The sequence below is a fragment of the Leuresthes tenuis genome, unplaced genomic scaffold, assembly GCF_036924035.1.
Source record: "Leuresthes tenuis unplaced genomic scaffold, fLeuTen1.0.hap1 SCAF_14, whole genome shotgun sequence".
Lineage (NCBI taxonomy): Eukaryota > Metazoa > Chordata > Actinopteri > Atheriniformes > Atherinopsidae > Leuresthes > Leuresthes tenuis.
Genome location: NW_027325368.1, coordinates 22,824,343 through 22,851,994, shown reverse-complemented (window position 1 = coordinate 22,851,994; position 27,652 = coordinate 22,824,343). Strand labels below are relative to the sequence as shown.

Sequence of the window (27,652 nt, the reverse complement as noted above, 5' to 3'; positions counted from 1 at the left end):
CTCAGAGCAACTGAATGTGATGGGTTGTCAAACTGAATCTGAAGTACTCTACCAAAGAACGATATCCACTCCTGACCTACTCTGAAGAACAATATTTGATTCAATCAGTGTTCCAAGTCTCCCCGGCGGGGAATTGCTGCTGAGCAATAGGTGAACCTTCAGGAAAGAGCAACGGTGGACCATGTGATACTTGACCTTCACAGAGAGAACTCAGGTACACTCCAGAGGATGTCAAATCTGATCTGAAGCTGCTCTTGAGAGGATTGCACAGTTCATAATTCAATCACCTTTTCATGTTTTGTTTAGCATTGCTCAAGCACCATGGGCCAACAGTGAAAGAAACATAGTTATCAATGCTGGGTCTTCATTTATTGAGGAGTACCGGACATCTCACCATGGAACTGAAAGAGATTTTCTTCATCAAAAAGCAACTGTGAAAAAAACAGGAAAGTGGGGAGGTGAATTGGACACTGGGAGCTGGGAGGATTAGCTTGTGTGCTGCTAACCCATGGTGGATCTGCTGTGAGCAGGACAAGGGACTCAGCAGTGGAGGATGTCAGCAGAGGCCGAGCTCCAGTCGGGTGTCAAAACCAGCCAACGAAAGGAGTCCAGGAGGATCAAAGGTACGTCAGATTCTAACAGATCCTGTTGTTGAACCAGCGATACATCAGGCCCATCATGTATAGCAAACGCATGCAATATATTAGGCTCAAATGGTGTTTATAAGTTTGTGGGCTGAGTCTGCTATACAATGTTTTGGGGAGCATACTCAAAAGACAATCAGAATTATGTCAGCAATAAACTGGCAGCTTTCATGCGTTTGGCATGAAGTGAACAGAATTTTTATCCTTGTTCAGATAGAGAAAAAATAACACAAGACAACATGGAGAGAAGCTTCACTCAAGTCAAGCCTGCTGAGAGGCACCCTGTCTCATCTTAGGAATCCAGATGTAGTAACAGCTATTCCATGTAGCCCCGGGTTTGGTAGCACTATGATTTAGGTGTCATGGACAGGGTAATTCACACCCTGTCGCTTTGATAAACAGCATAAGAAATGTAACAGGACGAGGCATTCTCAGAGTGTTCACTGGGAGATTGAATTGGGACTGAATTGGCTTGGAGTAGTAAAGAGGAGGACATAGAGGGATGGAAAGAGTAGGATTCACTAGGAGGCTGACAAAATTGAGCAAGAGGTGGAAGCTTCCTTGTTTGTCCTCCGCCTCTTCATCTTGTCTTTTCTTTCTCCCGTCATCTCTCCATCTATGAAAAAAGCCACTCCTGCTAGTCCAGTAAATCTGGCTTCTGCGAGATCATTGTAACGAGGCCATGGGGCCAGGTCCTCCGTGGCTGTTTCACGGGCTCTGTCGGATTGCTCTGATAAATGGCCCTGCTTGAAGAGGGCCCATCGATTTGAGTTAAGTGGAGGGGGAAAGCAGGGTGAGGGGCAGTTACTGTGCCGCCAGACGGCTCATCAGAAAAGGGCGATCAGCACATACTCTCAGCCCCAGACTTTAACATGTTAATCAAGTGCTATGGGGACCATTGTCACAAACAGTGAAGATGTTATGTAGATCCATATAAATGGAAATTGGCCAACATAAATGCATGCAGAGCATTTGTGCGATAGCCAGTGGTGGTTTCAGTTATTTGAACTCTTCCAAGGATCAGGCTGATAGTATATTCAGAAAAGCACTATTATAGTATAGTCTATTTCCATATTGGTTGGAAGCAGCAGATGAATGTGGTATGATTGAAATGTTAAGGACGCTACTCTTAACATCTTCTGGTCAACAAGTAACATGAAGAAAACCAGTGCCAACCAAAGGTAAATGCTTCTTAATATTGTCTGACTTCCTTGGAACATACATGTACAGGACCGTTCATTCCCAATGAAGCCATCAATTTTTTAAAGATAACTCATAATATACTGGAATGTAAGTAGTTTTTTAGGGGTAAAAGTGTATTCAACAAAAGAAATATGTGAACCTTAAAACTATGTGCCTCTGACTCTTTCCGTTGATGCATTTGGCAGACGCTTTTAACCACTAGGCTAACGTACAATCATATTACTAAGCCTGGCATCCCAAGTGTCAGTCCCTAAGCTTCAAGTTGCCCTGTAAACCACTTTTAGATTTTAGTACCATAGTTTGTGGCATCAGTCCTTTCTGACCTTCAGTGATTAATAATATAAGTAGATGCCTTGTAAATGGACTTTTTTTTGGAGCATATCCCAGCTGTCATTGGGCGAGAGGTGGGGTACACCCTGGACAGGTCGCCAGTCCGTCACAGGGCCACACAGAGACAAACGAGACACACACCATCCACGCTCACACTCACTCCTAGGGACAATTTAGAGTCACCAATAAACCTAACATGCATGTTTTTGGGTAGTGGGAGGAAGCTGGAGTACTCAGAGAGAACCCATGCATACACAGGGAGAACATGAAAACTCAGAGAAAGGCCCTCTTGCTGTGAGGCGACAATGCTAACCACCACACCACCGTGCAGCCCTAAGTTATTGGTCAACAATCTGATTTAATTAGGTCACTGTCTTTGCAGAATACCATTATGGAGGAGGAATTTGTTTAGTTTAAGGATGCCAATTTAGCTAGGTGGCAGTGTGCCCCTTTTCAACTTGTTTCCAGTTAACCTATTACAACACGGACCAAAACAATTCATAAGCTGTCTAATTGGCAGCTAATTAAGTGTCATGTTAAGCAGTGAATTGGAATGTTCTATGGCTCTGTCCCTTTTGTGTGCTTTACACTTTTTAAAAAATCAAGATGCACTTATCAGTTGTGGTTATTCTCTGTTGTTACTGGCTTCTTCTTCTGTCTTACTTGCTTTTACTATTACCTCCAAGTTGAAGCCCAGGTCAGAATCTGTAAAGCATGTGCAGAGCACCTTGTCCAGTTTGGGTTCATTTACAGTGCTATTGAGCTGTTAAACCAACAGTAAAGTTTTTTTTTTAGTGAACAGCAGCTGACAGCAGCTCCTACTGCACAATTTGGGTTGAGATAAGCTAACATGTGCAATAGTTGAGACAATCTTGAAGCTGGTGATGTACAGTACTCTATTTTTTGGACAAAGTTATCAGCACATGAGAACTGCAGCATTCGGCATACACAAACTGAAGACCCTAAAGTCAACAAGTATGGATGAAAACAAAGTATATGGCTGCATTGTATGGTGCCATTGCACGCAGGCTTTGAATGTTTCAGTGTTGCAGAACCTGTTATGCCAACACTGAAGTAGCCTCCTCCTATTCCTGATTTGAATGTTGTTTTCTTTATTGGAGACAGGCTATTAAGAAATATTTAGAAATTTCTGCTGAACAGTGTTTTTACTCTGTGTCTTTGATAATATTTAATCAACCACTGAATTTAAGGCTTAATCCAACCTTCTGAACACTTTTTTGAGCAAAAGTTTAGACAATGCCCTGACCACTTCAGCATTTATAAATGCACCTGTTTGTATAATTTAGTGTGGTATTTAGGCTGTTAGTATATTTGATATCAGGGAGAGGAAAACTATACACTGTGTGAACAAGGCAGGAGAGAACTGTGTTTTTCTGGAGGTGTCCACCGATTGCTCCTTTTCCAGCCACAGGCCTGTTGAATGTACTTTTGAACATTTATTTTTTCCTTTGTGGCTAATAGACTCCAGCCTTATCCTTTACTGCATCATCCATCCATTTTCTATATCTTTGTCCAATTCATCACTGTGGAGGGCTGGGTGCCCATCCCAGTTGACATCGACTGAGAGGCAAGAAAAACACCCTTGATAGGTCACTAGTCTATCACAGGGCCAACACAAACTAAGCAAAAAAACATGCATACACACTCTGACTCCAACAGTCAATTAACCTAAAATGCATGTTTTTGGATGGTGGGAGGAAGTCGGGGTACCTGGAGAAAACCCACATATACACGGGGAGAATATGCAAATTCCATACAGAAAGGCCCCAGCTGAGAATCGAACCAGGAACAGTGCTAACCACCATACCCTAATTGTAGCTCCTAATTCATTATGTGCTGCTTGTTTTTTCCATACTCATTATTCTCATCACATTATCATGGGCATGACATGAATACTGACTATTTCATGTGACTGTGGCCACACTCTCTTGAATATTCTTTCAGGGATGTCACAGCACTTTCTGATGTGTTTACAAGTATGTGCAAAAGTCACACCTCACTGCAGCATAGTCTGCCATGTAAAGCTAAAGCTCCCCTCTACCCATCCACAGAATTGCATTACATGTGCGACTTTACTCTATCTCCATAGCAACTGTTGCTCTCCCACTGTAATCTGTGCACAAGAAATGAGTCATTTAAAAAGACAGACATGCAATGGAAGGCAGGGATGAGGCAGCATTTAAACTTTAGCTTTCATCACACTTCCTGTTTGAGGCTGGACTGTTACACCTGCTTTGCATCTCACCATTCTTTTGAGGTACAGAGGCAGAATGTGGCAGAAGGTGATCATGAAGCTGAAATCAACACATGTTAACCCAATGCTGTTTCCATATGTCTGATCCTGCAAAGCCAGGGTTGCTCTTTGAAAGCACTCTAATACGATACTTTAATGACCAAGCAAAGTCAAGCAGCTTCTCAAAACCTGTGGAGTCTTTTCAAGGAAATATAGCACTGACCTTGTATGAAAAGAGCAATAGAATAAAAAAGAGCTCATTCATTTACCATTTATCTCTCATATTCTAATACTGGACTAATACAAGACAGTTGCTGTGGTCAAAAGCATTCATGACAGCGATATGAAAAAGAATATATTAAAAAACTTGGCGAAAAAACACAATATTGCTATCTACTATTTCACCTGTGTTGATTTTTTTCCTTCTCTTTTTTTAATTGATTTACACCCTAAATAGGAGATAAATAGCTGTGAAAATTGTACAGAAAACTCCATTTGCACCAGCTTAGATCAAAGCACAATGTAAGTGTTTTATCAACATCATAGCAGTATTTGCTTCATATAATATATATATCATGACAGCTGTAAATCACTGAAACACTGTTTCCCACATTTGACCAAATAATCTGCTGCTAATGAAATGTTTCTACACACTACTTCACCGTCAGTTTCTCCATAGTGTTGTGGTGCCGCTATCCTAACACTGATTTTACCAAACACAAACCGGCACACGGCATTTAAAGGGGAACTTTGAATGCTGACACTTGGGACCTAATTTCTGGCATGAAATATGTTTATCTACTCACCGAGTACAGTTTGGTGAAAGTCGGCTTCCATCGGAAGATATTTAGATCACTCAAGATCCATGTATATCCATATAACAAGAGAGAGCAGGGCATAGACGATACAGCCTCTAAATAAGGCATTATCTGTCTTTATTTCACCAATACTTTAAGCTGAATGAACAAATGCGTACTATTGCTCTGTTAGCACATAGCTACTGTTATGTGGCTATTTGCAGCTATAGGAGAGCTAATGGAGGGAATTCTACACACATCTCTACTGGGACAACTTCATCGACACACATTGCTGCAGTACAGCTCATTCACTCAGGTAAAAACGTCCATCTTACTCAAAGTCGTCGTTCATGTTGTCAAAATCTGATAAATACCCTGCCATCTTGCACAAAACCAGCAGCAGCAAACTCCATGTGAAGTTAGTCCACTGTCACAGAGCAAGGAGTAAATAAGCTGTGCTCCAGGGGGGCGTGTGGATGAAGTGGTCCCAGTAGAGTGTCTGTGTAGAAATCCCTCCTTTAGCTCTCCTATAGCCGCAAGTAGCCACATAACAGCACCTATGAGCTAACAGAGCTATAGTACACGTTCGTTCATTCATTTGGCTTAAAGTATTGGTGAAATAATGACACGTAATGCCTTACTTAGATATTTAGAGGCTGCATTTTCTATGCACTGCTCTTTCCCGTTATATGGATATACACAGATCGCAAGTGATCTAAATATCTTCCGAACGACACCGACTTTCGCCAAACTGTTCTCATTGAGTAGATAAACGTATTTCATGCCAGAAATAAGGTCTAGGTTTAAAAATACCGAAGTTCCCCTTTAACTCTGATGGGAGTCACTGATTTTTCGAATGCATTGATGATATACACGATGACCTTTATTAAAGAAAAAACTGTGTCATCAATCTGTCATTTAACCAAAGCCTTGATACTTTGTTTGGTGCCAAAGTTTGGGAATTTTAACATCAGTGCGGTTGTATGCGTAAACATCAGTTGCTATTAATGTTGGTAAATGTGTATCTGTGTGTTTGCCGAGGCTTATGAGAGTTATTTTGTGCACATGGGGGAGGCAGATGGTGGGGACAGATTTGCATTCCTCAGACGTCTTTCCCGTTTCTTGAAGTCATCGCCCCTTTGCAGAATATACCATACAGAACATACCTAGTGTTTTCTTTTTAGGGACGCGCTGTGTATATATACAGAAAAATAATGGTTTCCATTCCATATTTCATGTATATAAAACAGGATGGTGTGTGTGATGCTTACTGGTAGATGGGGGCTAATGAAAGAAAGAGAAAGGCAGACACAGATATATTCACAGAAAGGTTCAAAGGTTAAGCTGCATCGATGCCGGATCCCCAACAAAAAGTTTCTCGTTGCCAAGTCCTTATATCTGGAGGGGCACTTCTGACTCTCCATCTGTTGCCATCTGTGCCTTCTCTGTCCCCATTCTGGTGAGGCAAGAGGACGGATTCACCACTTTGTATCAGAGACGAGCCCTGGAACAGTATGGAGCAAGACAAACAGTAATTGTTCTCTCCATGGTCCTGGTGCATAGCCTGTGAGTCAGGTGGGAGGTTACGGTGTTTGACTTGAATCCCTCTGACATCCTGCCCCTTTTGTCCGTTCTTGAAGATTTTTGGATTTTCTATTTTGTGAGACTCTGTGAGTTTAATAGTTTCTATGAGACTCCAGAAAATGCAGGGGAGGTTTATAACAAAAAATTTGATTTACCTGATGTCCACATCAGACCAAGAAGACTCCCTAATGGCTGGCATGTTCTCTCATGAGGTACATACACGGTAAACAATACTTTAGGCGACCTGCTGTCAGACAAATTCTGAGTTTCGGGCATATGGGCCTAAATCATTTGAGAGCAATTCAGCATTGAGCAATTGCAGATCCACAAAGCCTGAAGAATATATGTCACATCCCTTCACAAACACACACACAAACATGCACCTTTCCTTTCTTGCTTCTTCTATCCTGCAGTGTGTAACAACATGAAACAGCATGCCCCACAGCTCTTAAGTTTTCAAATACAGCACACTTGCTCAACTTGATCCGAACCCAGAGCACGTAGCATATGAGTTATGCCACCGAGTCACGGCTCTCATTGGGTATGCAAGGCATACTTTTTTTTTCTTTTAAAGATCTGTGCATAAACCTCTAAATCTCTCCTGAAGTGTTATTTGAGAGAAATGGCACGCTGTATGTAAAGAAACAAATGGCACAGAACATCTGGTTAGAGCTCATCTGCGAGAGTTACACTGAATCGGACCGATTGTGTTTAAAATGCAACTGGAGCAGCATGCATTTTACATTAGTGTATGAGTCAGTAAGATCAGGGTGGAATACATAATACTGCATGAATAGACTATCGATGCTTCGTGAGGGTTGGATTAGACAATGATGATTAACAGTCCACGCTTTCTGCCCTACTTGGTTTTGGGAAACAGCACCCATGTGCCTACTGCTCATCTTTTTTGGGAGGTTTTAATTTCATTCTGAATGTCTGTGTCTCTCCATGGCTGCTGTGTGCACACCAGCTTGCTTAATGTTTAGAAGTACGCAGCGGCTCTATAGAAGACTCATTATCCACTGGCGGAGAAACAAGTCTGAATAAGACCCAGATTTGATATGCACTTGCTTAGAGACTTTAATGATTTGAGCATCGTCAAGCCCTCCCCCCTTTAGAGAATTGTGCCCTCATGAATAAGTGAGAGGGTTGCATAGCTAAGACAAGCACTTTAATTCTTTTCCCTCCATCTGTAGAAGCTTTTTAATTTGCTCTTTTCTAATTTTCCTATTTTTCTTTTTGATTTTCCCTTGGAAATTGCATGAAGGGAAGAAGAAATTCCATTTGGTTAGATGCAGCACGGCTACACTGTGCGTTGCTGTGTGGAATAAGCTCATTAGGATGTAATGTGGTCTTGGAATACAGCCTGACAGTCTCTGTTAGAGACTCTGGTATACCTTCTCGTCTTTTTGTGCACAGCTTAGCCAGTCTCCTAAGTGTGTCACTAACTGATGTACTGGCTGGTCTTGTGACCTAGATTTGAGTGAGAAAGGGGCCTGAAAACTGTTAAAATTCTCCAAGGTGCCGGTAACCTTGATTTGTGTAAATGCCGTCGGAGCCTGTGTTTTTGCGACAGGCAAACCCCAAATAGATTTGAAGGCACGGTATGCATTTCAGACATATGAGATAACGCTTCAGGGTTGGCATCCACATAATCAAAACAGTACGTCGTAAGACAGCACAGAGACAAAATGAGAAAGGTGTCAGTGTCAAGGAGATGTCAGGGCGACTGCAGAGACAGAATTATCAGCAACGGGGAGGGGAGGGAGAGGGAAGAGGATGACAGCATAAAGCCTGAGGCCATCCAGACACACACTTGTGACACCCCTCCCTTCCCACCATCCTTCCCCCACCTTCCTGCCACCACCCAAGATCCATCACGCAGGGAGGGCTCTGGTGGATTGTGGGTGAGCGCTGGACCGAGAGGATTCCTCTCAATAGTGGTTATTCAAGCTGGTTTGACACCACCAATAGCACCCATGGGAACTACAGGCATGGGTGCAGCAGAGGAGTAATCACCCCTCGTTCTGCCACCCTGAAACCTTCAATCCTTTCTTTGTTTCCGAATGGCCCACATTGCATTATAATAGGGGCGGTTGTGCTCTCAATGTTCCAGTTGTTTTCTCATTTAGTCCACCAGCTTTGGCCAACTTCATTTCCAATTTCAAGTTCAATTTTCTTTCGGTCTGTCTTTGCTCACTGCTGATAATTTCCCATTCAATCAGCATTTCCCATTCTATAAATATTTATGCAGGCGTGCACAGACACAGTCACTGGGACACACTCACATCGCACACATAGGAGCCTCGATACGTCAAGCAGGGTTTGACGGTAAAGTTGCAGAATCGTGTTGAGCGAGCACATTGTCATTACATGTAATCACTCGCTTTTCATTTCCATGTTCTTATGTCTTGTCCTCACACTTTTTCTTTTACTCTTTCACTGCAGGTCAGGACCGCAGTGAGGCGGGGCTTATCAAGCGTTTCCGCGGAGATGGCGTGCGCTACAAGGCCAAGCTGATCGGGACTGATGAGGTGACAGCCGCGCGCGGGGACAAGCTGTGCCAGGACTCCATGATGAAGCTGAAGGTGCAGACTTCCTCTGTGTGTGTGTGTGTGTGTGTGTCTGTGGGGACATCATTGAGCTCCCTCTCATCATCTCAGTCTGATTTAGAAAAGGCATGCTCGGGCATGACTGCATTGTCTTTTGAGTGAGTCATGGGAGCTGTCCTCTCCTGTGTGTGACTCACTGAGGCTCCATTTGAACTGACCAGATGGAACAAATGAAAGTCCAGCCATATTATCCCATAGCTCTTCGTTATGTAAAAGCAACAGTCAGGTTAGTTTTACATGTTGTGCTAAATGGTAACGCCTCATTATTCCAATTCTTCTCTAATTGGCTGTTTTATATTTGGCATGGTGCTAAGCTCTTTGCATTTATTCATACATATTTTTAACCTCTGAGGCAAACTGACTCCAGTTCCAAAGACTAAGCTTTATATCACTTAAGAAGAAAATTCCCCCCAACTTACCGTCAATTAGTGTCTGTCTCCTTTCTGTTTTCTTGTGTCACTCACAGCGCTCTATTTTTACAACAAAGTTCGTGATGTTACACTTGTGGCACATATGCAAACTGCGATAACATGACCCAGAAAAAATAACAGTCAGTGTTCTTTAAAAGATTTTTCGAGTAAATTAGGTCAAATTTTGCCCCACAGTAAAGCACACATTCAAAAGTTGTCTGGATATGGGTGATTGTGGATGAAAGGGTTTAGTAGTCTTGAAAGTACAGTAAGTGTGCATTCTTTAATGGAGATAATTCACCTTTCTTCAAGCTCTCTCCCAAATCACTCAGGCTACATATAAGAATAGAAGTAGAGAAAATGTTTGTACTATTTAAACATACCTTTATTACCCTTGTGGTTTGTGCTCTGCATCTTTCACCAATTCACACACACCAAGGTGATTGCCTGTGTATCTATTTTAAATGTTATACCTTGCAAATCATCATCGAATTTGATAATAATATAAGGATTTTTGTATGTGGCTCAAAAATAATTTTGCTGATTAATATTGTGTTACTTTCTTATCGAAATAACATATTATAAAAACCTTATTTGGCTGCCATATATCACTCACAGATTTTGCTTGACAGACATGACAGTTACAAAAGGTGTAACTGTGTTTTCCATATGTGTATGCACGGTAGTTAAAGGAAAAATGCCATGAGAAATGCCTGAAGCTTTATACCCAGCTAAAAAGTCAGAAGCAACAGGTAATAGTTCATGTGGAAGTAAAGAAATTCCAGTCTTGCAAAGGAAAACTCCAATAATAAACTTGGCAAATCCAATATTAGCACCTAGGACCAGCGGCCAGGACCCAGTAGTGAATAGAGCAGTCAGAAATGGAGTTTTCTAGAACATGTCCTGGGTTTTTTGTTTGGTTATGGGCCCTGATAAACAGAACACAAAAAATTCTCAGAGACAAGGCTGAAATAATGTAAAATGATGGGTGCAAGGTAAACCTGTAAGATTGTTACATTATCAAGGAGCCTACAGCAGATTTATTTTCAAGAAGAATATGGAAAAGCTGCCTGTGAGCGTCTTTGTAGGTGATACATCCCACTCGATAAGAAGACACAAATGGAAGGCTTCTTAAGCATCTTCCCACAGACTTTCCTAGAGATTAAATGTGTGGGAAGCCCCACTGGAGAAGCGGTATAGCCAGAAGGCAAACCTTCTCATCACCCATATACATTCCAAGTGATATGTCCTATAAAACAACTTTTTCACTGCCTTGATCAGACATTTAAGTAGTGCCCTCCATATGACTCCCAGCAGTAACAAGACACCAGCCAGTTGCAGTCAATGGAGCAGTCGATACAGTCCTGCTATTATCTGGACAGTGGCTAGAGGAAGGGACGGGTCCCTATTCAGCTTCCTCTTGCTGCTATCAGGACTAATCCACCAAATGGAGAAGCCAATGGCTGACTGACAACATCCGTCGACTCTTATGCCCACCTGCTTCTTTCTCACTTACTTCATCTCTTTCTTATTCCTATTACTTGTTCTTTTTTTTAATGTTTCCCCTGGAGTTTTATTCTTTCAGCTTCCCCATTTCCTGCAGGAATATGCTCTATATTCATGAATGTAAAGTGTCATTTTTTCTTTAAAAAAACCCCAGCTTGATGATATTTAATGCAATCCACAATGGCCAGGTTTAAAATATTAGAAAAGCTTTAGAGTAAAAATTCTAAGGACACTGATGATTCTGACTCAGTATGATGTACAGAGGAGGTCAGTCACTTATTATCAAAACCCAACCTGCAGTTTTGCTGGCAAATTCAGCAAAGAAGGCAAGACTTTCTTCTCTTATCTTCGCTCCTCTGTTCCTTTCTTCTTTCTTCTTTTTTCTCCCAGGCGTTGTTCCATGAAAGACATGTCAAGCACACAGGTCGCATCAAATGGAACACGGTGGAAATTTTAATTGTTTTCTTTATCAGAGCCAAGAGAAAAAGAAAAAGGAGCTGCTGAGAACCATGGGAAAGAAATACTTCAAAGGCTTGAATGGTTGTTCAGTCAGCACTATGTGAAGTTGCCGGAGCAAGCCAGTCGGTCAGCAACGCAATCTAGTCAGTCAGCAAGTCTAACCTCATTGTAGTTAGCTTGCACTTGTGTTATGTCACGTTGAAGAACAGTAGATCTTCTTAAAGAAAAGAAAAAGTGCTTGGAAAAAAAGTCGGTACAAAAAAGGCTCCCTGCACAAGTCGATGTGTGAATTCCTCTGAGGTTGAAGCTTTATGAAAAGAAGTGAAATAACAGTCTGTCCTTTGAAACTTTATGTAACTCTTGTCAACCTACCCCTAATCTTCCCCTTGAATTCTGTCCCACCCCCCAACCCTCTCCTACTGTAACAATCACCTAAGCCAGAGGCGAACCAGACAAACTGTCTCTAATGACGTGCTCAAACTCTTTCATCTCCTCATGTCGTCTCCTTTAATCTCCTGCAGGGAATGGCTTCCTCGGCACGTTCCAAAGGGGAGCACAAGCAGAGAGTCTTCTTGACAGTGTCTTTTGGGGGGATCAAGATTTACTGTGAAAGATCAGGGGTGAGTAGCATGTCAGTGAGCAGGCCAGTGCCAGCTGTGAACCTACCGTATAGGACATCCAGAGGGCACACGCTTGCACGGCTCACTTCACAACAGCTGCTGGGGCCGCCATCTTAGAAGCCTGACCGGCACACTTCACATATTAGAGTAGCTGCAACACCGAGACGTTTTTATCACTCTACTTACCAAAAGTTGGAATTTTCTTACAATATTGATTTGAATCAAGCCATCATATATTCTCCACAAAGCAGTTTGGCCTTTAGCTCCCAAAAAATTTAACCTGACAGCATCAAATTAGGAGTATTTCATTTGATAAATGACTGCGAGTAAAGTTCTTTAACACACATCCGAGTGTGATTGGGTTATGCTGCAGGACCTACTTTAGATCACTCAGACCTGGCTGTCTGCTAATGTGAGCAATGTTATGGTGATGTTATGAGAGTTGTGCTGTTTCTGCCTCCATCCAGGCCTCTACCCCTCTGGCGGGCTCGGGGGCTTGCTGTTCTATTAAAGTATGATTGAGGGGCCCGGTTCTCCCCTGTCCTGCGGCATAGCGTTGACTAGATAGGCCCACTCTGCTCATCAGCACTAACCACTAATTAGCTCTCAGTTCCACCCCTTAATGATCATTGCTGCTAATGCTAATTACACCGTGGCTCCACCTCAGCGGTCGTTAGTGCTAAAACGATAATTACACAACGGCGTTTGTCCAACAGCTGCCAACTCCCGTCCGACCACCAGCAGTCTACGCTCTCTCACCCCCCACCTCAATCCCTACCTCTCCAAAAAAAAAATGACACCCGCCTTTGATCAATTCTCTTCTCAGCACAACTGTTGTAATAGTGCTGTGTCTTTCCCATGTAATGATAAAGCGAATCAAGCCTCCTGCCATGACCTACCAGCTCACAGGCTTTTGACAAGCTCATTTGTTGTTTCAGAAATCATGCCCCCTAATGCTCTTCATCTTTATTTACTGATTACGAGCACTAAATAACACCCCATACTTAATATCTCTCTTGAGTTATTTCAGTGGAAATGGGGATCACTCCAGCATGGGCTGCGTCAACAAGCATTTAGATGGAAATACTTTATGTAAAGCTGACATGATTTGCTGCTGAATCGAGTAGACTGGTCGCATTACTTTTGTATTTTACATTAATCTGTAGCATTACCAGCGACAGTCCCCACTAAAAATCAGTAAATACTCAAAGGAAAGCTCCTCCCCGGTGCTTAAGCTTATCTCTACTAATAGAGGAGCAGCAGGTGGGTGTGCCTAAATGGCAACTGAATTATTCTCTTTTGTGTGGATGGATGTATTTTCCATCAACAACACTTTGAACACAACATCAAGTATATGTTGGAAACAGGAGCATGTCATGCTCACTAATTCAGTCATTCTCCTTCTTAAGCCATCACAGACAACCATTGTGCAACTGGATTACATCCTCAGTGACAGGCTCTGTGATTCTGTAGCAGCTATAGTATCAGTGACATATATTGTGTAATCAATATTAGAACACACTCAAATCTTCTCTTTCAGGCTCACTCTGTGTTAGCAGCTTGCATTTGGCTCAACAATATGCAAAGATGTTTAAAGTGGCTTTGACCTACTTTGTCTGCCAACACAGTGCACAGCGCTGTGTCGTATTTTAAAATCGCAGAATATCAGATCAAACAAGATCAGGATTTGCATTTTGGATCTTAAAGAGGAAGAAGACATAGAGTAGATGTGACATTGCTCGATGTCACCTACCGTAGCCCACAAAGCCTTTGTTGATTCAGTACCTCCACTTTTCTGTGATGTAGGTGCTTCTGCATCATCACTCAGTCCATGAGATCAGTTACATCGCCAAGGACACAAGGGACCACCGGGCTTTTGGCTATGTTTGCGGGAAGGAGGGCCACCACAGGTTTGTGGCCATCAAGACTGCACAGTCTGTAAGTACTTCCTCACACAGCTCTTTAGGGACAGTTTCTAACTGCTGAAATTGCAATGCTTTGGATTATATATCCAAAAAATAATAATCAAGTCGTCCTGTTTTCATATATTTGACATGTGATTTAAAGTATGGATTTGAACTTCATTGATACAATCATTCACACTTTTAATTTGGAAGTGGTGAGGGATGCATGTGGACCCTGCAGAGCAAAAGCAAATGTTTCCTTGGTCCCATTGAAGGAGTAGGGATTTAGTTTCCACAAAGATTTCATACTTGTTGATTAGTATCTGGAAAAACTAGATATTCCAAATAAATTAGCCAGGTACATTGAATTTACATTATTTTGACTAGGAGCCATCCTGTAGGTCCTGTGAGTTGCTTTTTAATTCTTGCCACAAATTTTGTGACCCAAGACTTGTATTTCTTACTCTTAAAACTGGTGTTTTAATGTAACATCACAGAACTCAGCATGCATCGGAAAGACAGGAGAAAGAGTTGTTTCCCCATAACCGGATGTACTCGATGTGTTACAGGCAGTAAAGTTACAGGCAGTAAAGTTACTTTCACTGTGACCACAGCAGCTTTCACAGTTTCTGACTTTTCTTCACAATTCTACACAGAATATACATATACACATATACAGAAAAAAATGTATTTTATTCTCATTTGTGGTCTGATCATAAAGGGTCAACAAGTGCGTGTTTATTTCAAGCATGAACAGGGCTGAATTATTCAGTGCATAGCCATAACAATTACCTATCACATATTTTATACCCATACAAATTGAGAGGCTATGCAGGACTGAATAAAGATCTATATTGCCTCTCGTTACTTTTATAAATTAATTCACAAATTTTCCCCAATAGAAAATGGAAAAAACCTTTGAAAGACTTTTTTTGTGTTAATGTAATGCATTTACTGTACAGTGTGCCTTATGCCCTATGCGCCTAAGAACTGTAGAAACAAATGGACTTAACTGTTGATGATGCATACTGTAGCTGACCAGACATTAAGGTATTTTAGATCTCCCTCATTTAATAGCTTTCATTCAAATCCAGAGGAATATAGATAGCAAAAGTAGCAATCACTTGAAGCTATCACTTTGTATCTGCTGCTCACTTCTTTCCTTATTTCATTGTTTGCTTGTTTTCTCTCCTATCTTTCCAATTCTCACACCCAGGCGGAGCCTCTCATCCTTGACTTACGTGACCTCTTCACACTCATCTACGACATTAAACAGCGGGAGGAGATGGAAAAAAAGGCCCAAAAGGACAAACAGTGTGAGCAGGCAGTCTACCAGGTAGGATTTTTTCTTTTTGCCATTTTTCATTCAAAGGCGAGATCACACGTTGTAACTCAACTTCCTCCGAAGTACTCCTCATCTTATGTTTGTTTGCACCACTGATTTGTGCTCTGAACATCTAGATATAAAGAAATTGAAATAGACTACACTTTTTTTTCACAACAGTCCAATACATGTGCCAGAAAATACAGTATGTGTTGGTATGCCTGTGCTATACTAAACACAAATCATGAGTAAAAGGAATACACCATCTGTCTGTATTATGTTTCCTTAAACAAAAATGTAGAGATTAAAGTATCATTCTGTTTTTCATCCTCTTACCATTTTTTTCTAATGAGACTGAAAACCAAAATGTGTCATCTGCCCTCTGTTCCATAAACACAGACCATCCTTGAAGATGAAGTTGATGACCCAGTCTACCAGGTAGGTTATTTGGTACTCAGAGCAAGAGCGAAACACTACTCACTTTGATACTTTGCTAGCTTCAGTGGTTTTCACACTTAAAGCTATGAATTTCAAAAGAAGGGGAAAAAATGTAATCCGTAATCTATGTTTCTTTTCCAGCCACTGATCTGCTTGAATTAATGATTCATAATATTGCACCATTCCAGTAATAGAAAGTAGACCATCCTAGTGGGCAGTTTTGTTCAACCATTCAACCCCCATTTTGCCAGTGCAGTGTTGTAAAACCATATTTTTGAGTGAGTCTGTGTCTGTTCTGATTTGACTGGATGCTATCCACCCCACGCACCTTTTTGCCCTGCATTTATTTGGCTGAACATTTTTTTCTGTGTTGCTCACACTGAATACAGACAACACTAACTCTTACTCTGAATGCTATGTTCAGTGATACGTCCAACTGCCTCCCAGATCACCTGTTCTTTGCTCTTGTAGTGTGTTTTACATAAAGTCATTCCATCTGCAGCTTCAGATTTATGTTGATGTTGGTTGACAAAACTCCAGACTGGGGCCAGAAATTTAAATGGATAGTTTGACTTTTTGGGAAAAATGTTTATTCTTGATAAGTTTGATGAGAGGATCAACACCACCCTTGTGTGTGTATGTTAAAGCTACAACTGGAGACAGGAACCACAGTTTAGCTTAGCACAGCTTAGCTTAGTTTAGCTCAGCAGAAAGAACCAGACTAGCTCTCTCTTAAGCCTAGTTTATGCTTCTGCGTCACATCGACGGTGTAGGAAGTGACGCTGTCATTGATCATTGGAAGTTCTGCGTCGAGGAAACGCGTTGCTCTGCAATTCACCGTGCCGCTAGGGGGGTGTGGCTGTGTGTTTGTGTGGTTTCAGGGGTTATAGCCGAATCCTTGCTTTTTCTTCCGGTCACAGTTAACAACAGCAAACAGTGGCAACCGAGGTGGAGCAGTGCGACAGAGAAGACGTTTGCGGAGGTGGTCTGTACGACCACTAAACCGGTGGAGGCTGAACGGGTGAATTTTCTAACACTCGTTCACCCACTGAGGGACCTGGATGAACAGTCAATACTTTCGAATGTCAACGGGCCGATTTGACAAGCTTGTTCTCCGTATACAGCCATTAAGACTGGAAAAATAAATTTTTTGAAGGTGCACGTCAGGCTACGGTGTAGGGGTCCACGTCGCAGAAGCATAAACTAGGCTTTAGTATCTGCTGTAGTTGACCAGTAACTTTCTAAACTCATTCACAGAAGAGAAAATTTTCAACTTATCTCGAAAAATGAGGAATTATCATTTTTACACATCAGAATTTCTATAGATAAGACAAAAACCAGAATAAGTTGATTAGTGGGCCAGCTAATATTCCTGGCTAGCTTTATTCTCCTGATTGTTTCTGGTCTTAGCAAATATTTCTTGTCAGCTAAACAGCTGCTATCTAAATATTTATTATGCAGATATGACAAAGGTAGCTTCACATCCATCAGCTTAACGTCTCCCGAAATGTCAAACTTATTTATTCTGTTTTATTTGAGATGCATAAATTGCTCTTTTTACATCAACGTAAAAGGAAATAATGACGTATTTGAAATCTCAAGCAAATTCTGACCTTTCTGTGAAGTAGCATATAGTGAGGTTGAAGAGTAACCTCTAGCTAAAACCTCCACATTGCCTTGAACTATTGCCTGACCTGTTATACTTGTGCTCTTTCCTCTTCCCACCTCACTCTTTTTTTCTTTCTCTTTTCATCTCCCCATTTCTCTTTCCCATGACCTCCTTTTTTTACACCCTCCTTTTTCCTGATCTCATTTCACTTCCCACTCGACGCCCCATTCACTCCCTCGTGCTTTCATTTATTCCCGTCATGTCTCACCACCACTATCTCTCTGTTTTTCATTCCATACTCTCTCTCTCTGTCCTTCCATCTCATTATTTTCTGCACCTCTATGCCTTGCCCACGACTCCTGTTCTGTAGTACATAGTGTTTGAGGCTGGACACGAACCCCTCCGTGGCCCCCAGTCAGAGGAGAGCGTTTATCAGGTACAAAGACAAGCATTGCCCCCTTTTTGTCCCTCTTCCTACCCTGTAATAGATGATGATGGCATCAATACTAACAGTATGGCTACAGTGTACTGTACTTAAAGAAGTTACAATGTGCAGATTATTTTTGGAGTTTGAGGAGGTGTAGCTCAAAATAATCAGAAAAAAAAATAGTGAAATAAGTAAATAAAATAGTGAGGTCAGTCAGCTGATTTTAGAATTTAACTTTATTTATTTATTTCGCAACACCAATGGTTACCATGGCGAGGGCAAGACAAAGTTAATGCAACCGTAAACATCCACTTTGTCAGAAAAGGATCAGTTTGTTTTCAAACTCATAGTTTTAAATTCTGGATTTTAAACCTCCTTTAAGTGTCTACAATATATTAAATAATTAATTGTCAAAATATGAAAAATGTATACATTTCTGCATGTGGTTAGTGCTTACTCTTGTAAAATATACACTGCATTTGCTCTTGCTGCCTCACAATAAAAGCCACTCCATGTTTTGGCTGTTGAATGCTTTTAATACCGCAGCATTTCCTTTGAGCGTTAGCAGTGAGTTATTACTGATCTAATACCGTGTAAGAGAGTGACCTGTAAGCAATGAAAATGAGGGGAAAAGGATACATGCATACATCTTTCTTTGTGGATACCAAGTGTATAATCCAGGATGGGACTGGAGGACTTAGACTGCAGTTTGCAAAATACAAGTTTTAGGCTGTTAAAAATCTAACTTCATAAAACTCTTGATAATTTAAATGAAAAATTGAGATACTTCATGCTTTAACTGATGTCAGATAGTGTCTTCACCAGTGTCAGCAGTGTCAGTGTGGATGGTTCACCTACAGCCTGTAAACCAAGTTCCTTTTATACATTCAACACTATGACCTTTTGGCTTTAGACCATTTGAAGGATAATCGAGAACTCTAGGGACCTATCGTATGCTTTAATCCTAACATCCCCCCTTTTTTGCCTTTCTATATCTTGCCTCCCTCTGAAGATGAAAGATGTAGAGAGGGTGAGAGAGAGATTAATCACTTGCCATGCCATTTGATCTCAGAGCGAAACAAGATCAATAGACTTGGGGCAGAACATAACTGAAAGTTAACCAGTTGAGGGAGCAGTTGGAGAGGTGAGCAGCAGGGTTAAGAGCAACAAATAGCTCTGATGGCTGTGAGGGAAATAAACAAAAAAAGGCCAGAGCTGAGGCATTTTGATATAATTATGAACCAGAATAGACTGCTGTAGAATAACAAGAGTTTTTAGCACAAACACCTTCAAGCTTTGATTTCAATCAATATTGATTTAAGCAGGATTGATTCAGCAGCACAACTGTAGACTTTGCATAATCCCATTGAGCTAAAAGATAATGTACATTTTGAAAAAAAAAAATAGTTAGGTTTTTCTATTTTAAAAGACGTGCTTCAGTTTTTTTGTAAGTTCCTGTTTTTAAACATCTAGCTGGTAAAGAAAACATTAAAGGTTGATCTGTGACTTACATCAACGTCCAATCTAACGCAGGTCCCAACCAGTCAGCAGAAGGAAGGGATCTATGATGTCCCAAAACGTCATTTCATGACTGTAGGTGTTTTCATTTTTATTAATTTTCTTCTCTTTCTTTTTTTTTTTTACTCCACTACTTGCAAACCTCTCTTTAAAATCCTCTTGAAGGAAGTGCCTTAAGCCACCTATGACAGCCTCCATTTTACGATATTTTGCTTCGCTGTATCAGTGGTTGTCATCTATCGCTGCCAAGAGGCTCGAAAAGACATTTCTCAAGTCTCGGACAAGTCGGGCAATGTTCTAAGTGTGCATTCGCTTGCTGTGATGATTACGAGGCAATTGGTCATGCCAAACCTTGGAGAGTTAAAGATAATTAATTGGTTCACCAATGTAACACATTAGCAATTTCACAGAAAATTAGTTTGGCAGGCTTTGTATCTTCAATCCAGACTTGTACAGAATTGAATCCATGTCATGACCAGATGGTCAAGAAAAAAAGTCTGTTTGCTTGTCCCGTCTGACGAGAACTGTGGACTGGCTGCATACTGTTTATAAAGGAGTGGCTGTTTCGTCTTCCTCAGAGGATGAGCATGAGAAGTTTGTAGGTGGGTGTTGGGTTGAGTTGCATGCAGTGTAGTCACAGCTCCACACATTCAAGGTCAACAAACACTCGTACAACTTGTAGCATCTTGAAAGAAAACATTTTCTACTACAGATTTTGAATTTCCTCTTTTTTTCCTCGTCAGACTGAAAGTAGATTTCATCTCATCTTCATAGGTTTTATCAGTTTTTCACCACCGTGCAGTGACCATGCTATTACATCTCTAAATCGCTAATAGAAAGAGAAACATTTATTCGAGCCCATGTTGCTAAACATTCACCCAGAGAGAATTTCCGCCCAACTTCCAGAAACAGCGGCAGCAAACTCCCTGCTCTCCGCTGTTTGTGTGCTTGTAGCTCAGCATATCAAACAGATAAACTGTCTTGGCCCTGTTGCTATCTCACCCAAACAGCCCATGCCAGTTAAAGTAGCAGCGCTTCCATATCTCTTAAGTGTTACTGCTTGTCTGTTCATTCAGTTGGAGCTTTGTGAGAGCCTCGAGCTACCCTGATGTGTGTCAATGCCTGCAGGGACAGACCTCTGTAAAATGTTTACTCTCCCCCCCCACCCCCTATTCTGACTCATTCAGTGCCCCTCAATGGTTTCAAAGTGCCGTGCAAACTGTATAATTTGTTATGTCCCAGCCTATACGAGGAGGACATAAACACCGTGTCAGCAGCAATGGCCATTGCTGCAATTCCCTTCTCTTTCTTTTTTTACAGTATCGTGTTTGTTCGTGTTTACCTTTAGCATGCAGATCTTGTGTGTTTTGTGTGAATTTCTGTGCTTACACAGTGATTCATTGTCCGCTTGTGCATGGTCCCAGCATTCCATGCAACTTTTCCATCCCATAGCCTTTTGCATAAGCCATGTCCCCCTCTCCTTTAAGTAGGGTGACGAGAAGACAGAAAGGGGGGTGGGGGTGGAGTAGGGGGTCACATCTGCCTGTAGGGGGAGGCGGCCTCATGGTCTCGGTTGGGTGGTTTCAGGAGCTCCTTCATTCATTAGATGAAATAAACACCCACTCTGTGTATATATCTACTCATAGAATATAATCAGCATGATAAAGCCACCCAGGCTCTCATGGGGGCCTCTCATGATTGGCAGACATAAGAATATCTAATCAGAGTCTGTTTCATAGTACCCAATAGCCTTTTACCCACTCAATTATAGCAAGCCATGAAAGATTAATTTTAGATCCATTATCTGATAATGAAATGAGGGGATATTTGTTGCTTGCCATCCGCAGCACAAACTGCCTTTATGAAAAGATTTCACTTGCCACACCGATCCACCCATGCGACCACCATACCCTACATTGAGATAAATTCAGGTTTAAAGGATTGTGAAGTCCCACGGCGTGATGTATCACTGGACTCTTTTCTTTCTCTCTCCCTCATCCCATGGTTCAACTCACAGAACATCAACCACTTTGATCTCTTCGGTGACATGTCCACTCCTCCCTCGGTGAGTGCCTCACACAAAACCAATCCCTCTCTTATGTTTGTTAAATCGATGCAAGTTTCATGGGGGCATTTGTGGAGATCTAAATTACTCACATAAATGACAGGCACTGGACATCAGACATGATGTGTGACACGGTGACTTTTAGCTGACTTTGATAGTGGTGACATTTGTGTGTTTCCTCCCAGATGCCTCCATCACCTGCCAACACACTGGACCCAAGCAGGAGCAGCCGCCAGCAGCAGCACACGCCGGCTGAGCTGTACGCCCCCTTCAGCCCCACCTCCGTGCCATCGGGTAGCTATCCACACTCAAGCATCTTGCATATTTTCCACAATAAGTTACATCATCCTATTTGCAACAGGTTAGGACAACTGAGAAATCATATCATCAGTTTACCATTAATAGTATCAGCTGTATATCCATAAGATAATCATATATGACTTCCTGTCCCAATTCCACAAGAAGAAACTCTTGTCACTTCCACTAAAAAGGGATGGAATTTGGGTTTCCATAGCTGTTTTTTATTCATATTAGAAGATGAGAATATGAGCAGATCAATGGAAATAGTAATACTTCCACGAATGTGCTTGAGGTGTTTTATGCTGATTTTACGGGTGGCTTGGTCTGCATTAGGGACAACAAAAACAACTTCTGACCTGACAAAGATTAAAATGATGTGACTCAGTTGTTTCCAGTCTGGGCAGGCAAAAAATAGACTGCTAGGCATATCCTCAGATTTGATATATTACCTAGATAATAGAACAATTATTTCTTCTACTAAATTACAGCCACTAGCAACATGACCTATTAAAATTAAAATAGATTAAAAAAAAACGTTATTTATTTCAAAAGGAAATTATATTATAACCTATGTTATGCAGCTCAGGTTATTCACTTCAAACCAGTCAGTGGAAACAAAAAAATGTTCCAGGTTTGCTTTGCAAAGCAATGGAAACCTGACTAGTATTAGAAACAGTATATAAAGGATTTCTTACTGCTGTGCTGCCATGCTTACTGATTTAATAAAAATAATAAATCAGACAGGCTATGTTTTCTCTTTTGGTGTTTTTCTGTATTTAAAAAGTTCCATAATACAGGCAGTTTTGACACAAACAAGAAAAGGTACCTCACCCCTCAGCTACATCTGACACCCTATGCCCCTGTAGGTGGTAGATGTCTCTCCTTGATTGCATCAGCACAAGTTCAGCATTAGATAACTGTCAGTGTGACTCAAACATAGCAAGTATTTGATACAGTTTGGTGGTGGTGGAGAGGCGAGGACCAAAATGCAGATCGGCAGACTAGAGGCAGATGGAAACTTGACTGGTGATTTATTAGAAAACAGAAACCAAAAACGCAGCAGAGCCGGAAAACCAGTAACCAAACTGAGAAACATAAAACTAAATGCAAAAACAAACCAGATGGCAAAAACTGACTACTTAAAAACAGACTACAGAGAATGACCTTCAGGATAGTAACGGGGAGGATCTTACAAAGGAAAAGCTTAACAAAGGAGTATATACACCGAGGAGAACTTATAAGGAAGATTAAAAAAAAAAGAAGAAAAATTTCAGAGAAAAGACAAGGAAGACAAAGGACGAAAAAACCATGAGAGTAAAAGACAAATCAAGACTAGACAGATGACGGATGTGAACCAATGACTCAAAACAGAATAGAAACAAAACACAGAAAAACCAAGACAAAAAAAAGCTAATCCAAAAATTCACAATTCCTAACTGTATGAGTAGAGCAGCTTTTTCTAATATTGAATATAAACGTATTAAACTTACATATTCTGTTTTCATATTACAATGATTCTTCCTTCCTTTTCCTTCTTTAATATCCTTTTTTACTTTCCTATCTTCCTTCTGCCTCCATCTCTTGTTTTCCTCTCAGGTTATATGACCATGGGACCCGTGCAGGCAGCCCAGTGGGCTCAGCAGCCGTTTTCTGCACAAGCTCAGACTCTGGCCTTCCCCGTGCAGGGGCCCCTCCAGGTAGCTCAGGTTCTCCCTGGTGGTCAGCCAGTCATCTGGAGTCAGGCCAACATTTTCCCTGCTACTCAGCAGCAGTGGGCAGCCATGGCGGCCTACATGCCGACCCAGACGGTGGGCGTGGGAGGCCATGCCATCCCAGCTGCCATGCTCCAAGGCTTGGTACCCATCACCACTGTGTGCCCCCAAGCCTGCGACCTGTCAGCCCCGTCCTCAGCCATCACCAGCCCCCAACACACGGCTGACCCCGCCCTGCTCCAGAGGCAGCTTAGCCTGGGGAAAGAAGGACTCGGTGCGGACTCAGACGCAGGGGAAGGCCCTTCGACATCGGGAGCAGCAGGCACTGCGTCAGCAGCAGTGAGCAGGTGTGGAACCCCAGGCCTCATAAGTGTACCGGACACACTGGCCTGCTGTCAGCTGCTGCCACCACAAACCGCTGCCACCCAGGAAGAAGAAGGTAGCTGTAGTGATCTTGATCTCTCGAGGATGACTCTGAGCCCAGGTACATCCACATCACCGTCTACTGAGTCACGTAAGTGTTTGCATTTCTTTTAGCCTACATTATATATCATTTTAGACTAAATTAACGGTTGTACCCCTTTATTTTTAATGTTTGAAAAACTCAAATCTCCATCCCAGATATTCATGGCCCCCAGATGCTTTGTTGTCTTTAGTGAAGTATCTATTGAATGGCTTGTCTTGAAATTCCCTCACTAAACTGAGACGATGAACATGAAACACATCCAGCAAAGCAGATGACAAGAAATAAAGGTCAAGATGTAGATTTCTTTTTCTCACCACATTCACTCGACATTTATCTTCATTTCACTGCAGCATCCACTCCAGCCCCTCAGCAGAGCTCATCTTCAGACTGCCCCCCCTCCCAGGCTAGTGACCCCCCCACAGATCACTCCCCCGTTGAGCCAGAGGGTAACGCCAAGGAAGAACAGTCTGTGAGTGCCGGCCCGCCTGGACCACATATCAGTCAATGAGATTCATGGATTAGATGTAGCAAGTGACTGGCATGATTGTCATTGATTACTGTCACATGGATGATCTGTTCTCAGCCGTGTTACATGTAGTTATGCAGTATGGGATGTTATGTGATTATGGCAAACAGGATTGAGTTCACTCCTTTTCTTCTTGAGGAAAATGTCAAATCAATTAAACATTAAAGGTCAAATGTGATTCAAAAGTGTGTTGATTAGATCATATATAATATGGCAAAATCATATTTCAGACTAATCATAGTTGGCACCGTTTTCCTAAATATTCAGACTGTAAATGTGGGAGTCCTAACAAGTTGAGAAACATGAGACTGAATTGCATTTTTTCTCCACTCAGGAGTGTGTTCATGCAAGATCGGACTCTCCAGCGCCCAGTGGAGCTGCTGAGCCTGTGGATCAGACCTGTCCACAGGAAGACAGCTAGACAACAACAGACAGTGTGAAAGTGAGTTTTATTACTTCCTAGAGTTATTAAACAGCTGTCTTCATATTGTGACACTTGTGTCTTTGTTTGTCATCCTCGTGCCTAAGCTGCTTCCCTTGTCTCGTTTGTTTTCATAAACCTCTCTCTCCGTCTGTCTGTTATTAGCTTCATATTTTCATCTGTCAGTAAATCTCTTTTTTCCCGTGAATTAGTGCTTTGCTGCCAACTGCAAAAAGGCCTTGGCTCAGTCCAGCTCATCTGTCTTCATGTCTCTCTTGTCATTGGGTGATGGCAAGGCACTATGTTTCCACCTGCTGGTGAGATGTGTAACAGCAAAGTGATTTTCCCTTTTCATCTTTTAGGAGATTGAAACTCTCAAGGCCAACACTGAAGCTTATGAAAGAAAGAAGAAGAGAGAGAGATGAGTGACTGCGAGCAGCAGCTTCTCTCACAGCAGGATTACACAGGCTTGCCCTGTTTTTTTTTTTTTTTTTTGTTGTTTTTAAAAACTTAAAAGGATATATTTGGCGGTTCTGGCTATCCGAGGAACTGCTTCTCCTCCAGAGGCCGTACACTGCACTGTACTGTCCTCAGCATGAAGAGCAGACTATGGCTTTATTGTCCAATCAATTAACCTTTCAACCAGGAAGTGACCTTTTGATCTCTGACTGAACCCTACAACAGGAGGCGATTTCATCCTTCTGTTATGAAGTAATGAGGTTATATCTGTGAGGATATGTGTGTGTGGGGGGGGCAACAAGTTTGATGATGCAAATTATTTTTTGGAAACTTTCAAGAGGAGCAGCATCAAACTGTACATGGCTGACCTTCAGTTTGTCAACTGCCACCAGCAAAGACTGCGCACAGCAGGTGGATTTGCCAAATGTTCCCATAACGTTGCTCCGCCGATTCACTCATTTGCATGAACAGACTCAATGTGGATCCAGCGGATTCAGCTATGAGCAGAACTGTGCACCGCGGCTTCCTTCAAGGCCTGAAACAAATCAGAAACGATGATTTTTCTTTTTCTTATTTTATAAGCTGTGAATTCGAAGTTGATGACACCGAGTCATTACAGATATCGGAATGACTCTGAGGCATCAACATTGACATCTTAGTTTGCCAAACATCTATTTTGTAAATAAGAATATCTCCGATCCCCATAACCTGAGCCTCTGTGCCATAAGATAGCTCTCTTGCCTCTTGGATGCCAACTACCTGTGTTTCTCTCAAGCAACACCCTACCAGCACCTCCATTTTTGACATCTGGACATTTATTTCACTTCTGCTGCCATTTTTCTTTGTTTGTTTGTTTCAGTCAGGGTTTTTTTATATATATGTCTGAAATGCCCTCCTTTTGGTTGGTGAGAAATGAACTGTGAATATGTGTTATATGATAATTCTGAATAAAGCCTAATGTACCTGTCTCTTTCATTTTACAAATTTACAAATGAAAGGAATTAAGGGGTTGGAACAAGAGCTACTTCTATTTCGCAAATACATGTAGTGGCAGATTTTCCTGCGTCTCTTAGCTTTTAGATATTCTACATTACCAATTGAGATCACGTTGTTTACAATTTGCCTCTGAGAGTCATATCTCTTTTTGGTATCTTGAATAAGTGAAGAGCAGAATCATGCCATTATGATAACAGACTGTAGAACGCATTTTGTTACCTTATTGGGTTTATTTTTATTGTCTAGTCTCTGTTCTTCTTGTCAGGTCATTGTATACAGTAAACAAGTCATTGTTGTAACAAAGCACTTACTGTAGGTCTGCTTCACTGAATTAAAATGGCCAGAAAGATGGGCCACTTTGCATAATATGATCAATAGAAGTCACTATAAACTGCTAGACTTACAATAATGATGGTAACTGTACCCCTGCTTGTGTGAGACAAAAGAGAAATTGTCCAAAACATTTTGTAAAGTTTATTTATGGAATTAAGAATTGTCACGAAAAAGGGAATTTTGTACGTCTTTGACTTCCCCCATACACTGTATTCATGCCGCTGTTCAGTCACAATTAAAATACCATGTGATTCCCACAGTTATCAGTGGTTTTATTTCTGTTTGCAAAACCCATACAAGCCCGAAAGGGGTTGCCCTTCACTCAGAAATGCTGCAAGCTGGTCGAGCTCGAGTTAGTCATGTAGCAGCGTTTGCTCTCAGGAGTCAAACGAGATCTCGAAAGGGTTACGAGATCAATCTGAGGGGTTGTGAGACGATAAACGGGGTAGGAAGGAAAAGCAATGTACTGCTTTGTATTAGTTATGCAATGTTTGATTAAAGTTTATTAAAGCTATCTTTATTGGGGAAATTCATTGCTGTTGAATGTGCTAATAGCTCATACACATCAGGTAGTCCTACTAAACTCTCACAAGGGAAAAAGATAGTGAGCAATATGCTGCATTTTAGAGGTTTATCACTAATGTAATTTCTGAGAAGTTACTAAGTAAAGATATATACCATTTTATTAGAATGTAGAAATATAAAAACTTAAGCAGAACTGCTAATTAGGGCTAG

The 27,652-nt window shown here is 41.5% G+C and overlaps 1 protein-coding gene across 3 annotated transcripts; it reads left to right on the top strand.

Moving 5' to 3' along the window:
• Positions 1–2: 2 nt before the first annotated feature.
• Positions 3–27,169, top strand: dab1b (DAB adaptor protein 1b). 3 transcript variants are annotated; one of them, XM_072364046.1, is made up of 15 exons: positions 3–214; positions 307–623; positions 9,261–9,400; positions 12,321–12,419; positions 14,226–14,357; positions 15,540–15,659; positions 16,047–16,085; positions 18,065–18,130; positions 19,655–19,714; positions 21,657–21,704; positions 21,890–21,998; positions 23,601–24,230; positions 24,533–24,651; positions 25,043–25,150; positions 25,492–27,169. In XM_072364046.1, exons 2-14 carry the CDS (start codon positions 554–556, stop codon positions 25,127–25,129), a joined length of 1,719 nt encoding a protein of 572 aa, XP_072220147.1. In that variant the 5' UTR covers positions 3–214; positions 307–553; the 3' UTR covers positions 25,130–25,150; positions 25,492–27,169. The 3 variants fall into 3 exon arrangements, with proteins under 3 accessions (XP_072220147.1, XP_072220146.1, XP_072220148.1); XM_072364045.1 differs by having other exon boundaries at positions 3–623; XM_072364047.1 differs by lacking the exons at positions 18,065–18,130; positions 19,655–19,714 and having other exon boundaries at positions 3–623.
• Positions 27,170–27,652: the final 483 nt, after the last annotated feature.